This window comes from Triticum aestivum, chromosome 1D (assembly GCF_018294505.1).
Source record: "Triticum aestivum cultivar Chinese Spring chromosome 1D, IWGSC CS RefSeq v2.1, whole genome shotgun sequence".
Classification (NCBI taxonomy): domain Eukaryota; kingdom Viridiplantae; phylum Streptophyta; class Magnoliopsida; order Poales; family Poaceae; genus Triticum; species Triticum aestivum.
In genome coordinates this window covers 484,721,986-484,727,266 of record NC_057796.1, presented here as the reverse complement: position 1 = coordinate 484,727,266, position 5,281 = coordinate 484,721,986, and the positions used below count along the sequence as shown (strand labels likewise).

At 57.2% G+C, this 5,281-nt stretch overlaps 1 protein-coding gene across 1 annotated transcript; it reads right to left on the bottom strand.

Moving 5' to 3' along the window:
- Nucleotides 1-3,033: 3,033 nt before the first annotated feature.
- On the bottom strand, nt 3,034-4,462 carry LOC123177963 (probable membrane-associated kinase regulator 2). The gene has a single exon (XM_044591359.1). It carries the CDS (start codon nt 4,109-4,111, stop codon nt 3,329-3,331), a length of 783 nt encoding a protein of 260 aa, XP_044447294.1. The 5' UTR covers nt 4,112-4,462; the 3' UTR covers nt 3,034-3,328.
- Nucleotides 4,463-5,281: the final 819 nt, after the last annotated feature.

Below are 5,281 nucleotides of genomic sequence, written 5' to 3'. Positions count from 1 at the left end.
GATGAACCACGATGTCGGGGATTCAATCAATCCCGTATACAATTCCCTTTGTCTATCGGTATGTTACTTGCCCGAGATTCGATCGTCGGTATCCCGATACCTTGTTCAACCTCGTTAAAGGCAAGTCTCTTTACTCGTTCCGTAACACATCATCCCGTGATCAACTCCTTGGTCACATTGTGCACATTATGATGATGTCCTACCGAGTGGGCCCAGAGATACCTCTCCGTTTACACGGAGTGACAAATCCCAGTCTCGATTCGTGCCAACCCAACGGACACTTTCGGAGATACCTGTAGTGCACCTTTATAGCCACCCAGTTACGTTGTGACGTTTGGTACACCCAAAGCATTCCTACGGTATCCGGGAGTTGCACAATCTCATGGTCTAAGGAAATGATACTTGACATTAGAAAAGCTCTTAGCAAACGAACTACACGATCTTGTGCTAGGCTTAGGATTGGGTCTTGTCCATCACATCATTCTCCTAATGATGTGATCCCGTTATCAACGACATCCAATGTCCATGGTCAGAAAACCGTAACCATCTATTGATCAACGAGCTAGTCAACTAGAGGCTTACTAGGGACATGGTGTTGTCTATGTATCCACACATGTATCTGAGTTTCCTATCAATACAATTTTAGCATGGATAATAAACGATTATCATGAACAAGGAAATATAATAATCACCAATTTATTATTGCCTCTAGGGCATATTTCCAACATATCTTCCCTATGTCCGGCTACACCACTTATCGCAGTGGCAAAGAGGGTGCTTCAGCCAGAGGGGAAGGGTGCTTCCGTGGAGATCAGGAGGGTGCCCAGGATGGTCTGAGAAGGAGAACCGACCGGGTCACCGACGGTGGCCTTCCTGGGACCCAAGCGGCGGTGGCTTCCCGTGTTCTACTTCTCCTCGATGATGGCGGCGGACGCGGACGTGTTGGCCGCCACCTCGTCAACATCCGTGCAGTCGGCTTCTTTCTCTGCGTGCATGGCGGGGCTACGCGCGTGCGATGGCGGATGGCGCGGTCGCAGGCACTGGATGCGGCGATGCCCATGCCGTTGTGCTCCCTGTCATGCCAGGATGGAGCAACTCGCCACTCCTCCGCGAGCTGGCTTCGAGCGGTGAGTTGCTGAACCACGCGCCGGCTTGGGGCGGTAACTGGCTCCGTCAAGCTAGGCGGGGGAGGTGGAGCAGCAAGCTGCCTCGCTCGTATCCGATGGGCTCAGCGGGCCACCCAGCCGGCTTTTATGCCGGAGAACTGCCCTTCCGGCTCGTCGGCTGACATCGAAAGAGTGGAGAAAATGGTGAAAGAGGAGATGGGGAGCGGCGGAGGGGTGCGATTCTTGCCCGGCGTCTGGCCTCGTTTAAATAGAGGGAGGATGACAGGAGCTCGGCCGGCGTTGCGTTTAATGCCAGCCCGCTCATGAACGGACGTGTGGCCGGAGTAGATTTCTCGGCTTCCATGTGTGTTTAATGGAAGTGTTTGAATGTGGCGAGGAGGCATGTTCAGTCGGGCGGCGCCTTGGCCGGCGCGCCGCTTCAATGGCGGAGGCAGTGAGAGGTCGCTCCGCCCTGAGCTGCCTTCAATGTGGAGCGGTACGCTCTACAACGGTATGAATGCGGGCAGCTGGACGGGAAGCATGCGCTGGAGGGGGGAGGAGGTTTTGGTGGGTCAGGGCGGTCAGAAGCGGGCTTGGGATCGGTTCCAACCCCGCAAACCTTCCCCATATTTATCTCCGGTTTGCGAGATAAAACACGTCTGGACCGCGTCGTGGACCGATACAGAACCGCGTTGGATGGATTCTACGGTTCGAACGATTGCGGGAGTTTTGAGGTTTGAGGATCCGCATTGGAGATGCTCTGGGACGAGGGAGTACTCCTACTTCATGATCGATCATCATCGTCATCGCTGCACGCACTCGGTCGCGAGGTTCTGCGGAGGATTGCGGTCTTCTCATCGGTAAATGTGAAGGTAAATACTGACGCCGCAATGATCTCCGCTGCAGATTGTCACTAGCTAGCCCGACTGGCCGCACACCGGGAGTAGAGTGGCATGATGCACACAAGCATTGGTCCATTCCACAATCACCGCGCTGCACTGTAAAAAGAACCCCGCAGCGGCAATCAAGGAGAGCCGGGACATGACATGCGCTTAACATACTCCCTTTAGTTAATGACTTTGCCTAATTACGCCGTGGCTTTTCCGGCAGAGTTAGGCCAATCGAGGCAAAGCGACGGGGGAATCCAGCAAAGAACGGCCTGTCACTCAGACGAAACGAAAGCTTTTGCTAGGTCTTTCCGTCGTCGTCGTCAAAGCTTTGGTCGCCGCATGGCATGGCACGGCGCTGCAACTTTTTGGTCTTTTGCATGGAAGGTAAACGGGGCGAAAGGGACCTCACCTCACACGCCGCCGTCCCCGTGCATCGCCAACGGAGAGAGAGAGAAGAGACGCAAGTCACGGAGAGCATGCCATGCATGCATGCATGCAGGCGAAAAGCAAAGGCTGCCGCGGCGAGCCGAAAGAAATGGCGGGGCGCGCGGTGCCCGAGGCCGTGCCGCTGGCTCACGGAATCCGGCGTGGATCTCCCTGTCTTCTGCTCTCGCCTCGCCGGCGGGCGGACGGACCCGCGTCGTACGAGCACGGGCTTTTTTCTCAGTCCGTCCCTGTCGTCGCCATCATGGCGTCGTTGCGCTTCGACGCCATGAACGCCCCCCACGCAGGCCACCCCGAGCTTTTCCCCACCATCCATAACGTACGGCTCGTCACCTTTGCATCGCAGAGGGAGAAACACAAAGCCGTGAGATGAGGGATAATCAACGTCTACTCTATGCTAGCCGTTCAAAGAGAAGAAAAAATGACATGCGTTGAGCAAGTTTAGTTTGTGAAAGCCAGTAGTTTGTCAAATGCTAATAAGTAATGTAGTACGACGTGTTGCAACTTACATTTCCATTGTACACACGAGTACTTCTACAAAAGCAAGCACACAAAGTTGAGAGGAAATGAGGAGGAAAAGAGACAGCAAAGGAGGGACGCAACAGCTACAATCCACGTTCATCTACATGCATGAATGAGACCATGAGATGGGCTGTGATTGGGGGTTAAAGGAGCCTAAAAAGAGCTCTTTTCCCACGCTTACACCTAACCAAAATCCTTCAACTAAAAACTCTAGGACGTGAAGCACACACAACACACATAAACAACACACAAAGATTTCCTTCTTGCCACTTTTATGCTCTGTTTCTTCTTCACCGAATGAAGTTCGGAGAGAAGCTTCCACGCTCGGCGATGGGGACGGTGGCCATGAGCTATAGCTTGGACGAGCTATGCGGCCTCGCATTTCCCCGGGTCGCTCCGAGACCGTAGCAGCGGCGAGTCGCAGTCGGACATGGAAGCCCGGTGGATGGACTCCTTGCAGTGCGCGATGGCGCCGGCGATGCCGTCCTGCTTCTCGACAGCCGAGTCGTCGTCGCGGCGCGGCGCGGAGCTGGCCACAGCCGAGGACGCGGACCGGCACTTGCGCAGGCGACGGAGTCCTCTGGCCTCGGCACGGGGACTCGCGGCCGTGCGGAGCCGCCGCGAGATCTTGGCCAGGTACCTCCTGATCACGTCCCGGGACGGCGCGCGCCTGCTGCTGGGCTCCGACGCGCGCTCGTGCTCGTCCTCCTCGGGGTGGGGCGTTGCCATGAAGAGCCGCAGCGACCGCGCGCTGGCGGAGCTGCTCCGGGCGAAGCTGCGGCGGCCGACGCCGTAGAGCGGCGCGGCCTTCCTGGCGCCGAAGCTGAGCGTGCGCAGGCTGCCGATGCCGCGCTTGCGGCCGGCGTTCTTCGCCTTGGACGGCGGCTCCGAGGCGCAGAACTTGAGCGGCGAGGAGGCGGAGCGGCTCCGCTGGAGCGAGATGACGAAGTCGAGCTCCTCGTCGGAGTCTGAGTCGGAGCCCGAGAGCGCGCCCGAGCTGGAGCTGAAGGAGGAGTCGCGGAGGGAGCAGGAGGCGAAGTCGAGGTCGAAGAATGGCCCCTCGTCCTCCCCCTCGCCGTCCCGGGGCTCGGACGTAGCCACGGCCGACGCGGCACTGCGCCGCGCCGCCAGGAGCCGGAGGATCTGCATGTTGTGGCGAGCTGAGAGGTGCGACAGCGTGAGCTGAGGGGTGCGTGTGTGCCGTGCTCTGTGTGGCGACGGGGAGGGTGGCAGCCGGGTGAGCGTGACTTGTGAGGTCTGGTGCGTGGGCGGGTGGCTTTTAAACTGGCTCGAAGGGGAGGAGGCCGGGCGGGGCGCGAAAAGGGAGGACGCGTGGAAAACCGAAAAGGGGTTGGAAAAACAAAGGAGTTTTTCCGGTGGAGCTTGTGGTGGCCGGACGGTGGCGTCGCCCGGAGGCGGAGGCGCGAGGGAGGGAACAGGGGAGTCGTCGGGACGGGCGGGGCCGCGTGCGGTGCGAGGGAGTTGCCGGGGCGGCTCGGCGAGGAGTTCGTGGGCGTTTTGTGGGGTGCGTGGCGTGGCCGGCAGGGTGCCTCCCTCCGGCCATGTGGTTGCTTTGGGATCGGATCATGTGAGTGAGTGACAGTAGTACTAGCAGTGGTAGATTTCTGAAATCTACCGTTACTGTGGCGGTCAGTCGTGCAACTGCGGATGTTGGTGGTCAGCCATTTTTTTCCACTATGAGGCCCAGAGCTGCCAGGACGTTCGTGTGCTTGGTGCTTGCTTGCACTACGCGCGCTGACAAATAACACACCTACACACCGTACACGTCAATGTCCACTAACCAAATTAGTTGTTGGTGCAGTCCGTTAGAGGTGCAATATGCAAACAAAAAAACAGATGTTGCTTGATAAAAGCACTGTTTAATAATTCGGCTGATTAATCGGTTAACAAGTCAGTTCATCATAAGATGGCCGACTCGAATAGCACATAATCATCGCGTTAACTGGTATGTCAAGCGATTAATTGGTTGTCACACTGGTGGTCAAACAAAGCTTAAACTTTTGGCGCATAACCCCTCTCACCCACCTCCCACTCAATTGCTAGGGTTTGGCCCTCCTACCACGCCCTTCTAATCCGTTCATCCCCTCACAATCTGGGTGGCGACTGGCCTACACCTCCAAGCTCCAGCAACTAGACAGCTCCAGTCGCCTGCCTGAACCCCATCCCCTTTCATTGGCTACTCCCTATCCTCTCCCGTGGGCTTCTCCCCATCGCCCCGACCTGTTGGATGCTCCCAACCCCTCGCAATGGATGCTCCCCAACCTCTTCCTTCATGGCATCACCAACGAGCAAGATACT

Excerpts from the sequence above, each read along its gene's own strand:
- LOC123177963 (XM_044591359.1), bottom strand. The coding sequence starts at position 4,111 with ATGCAGATCCTCCGGCTCCTGGCGGCGCGGCGCAGTGCCGCGTCGGCC.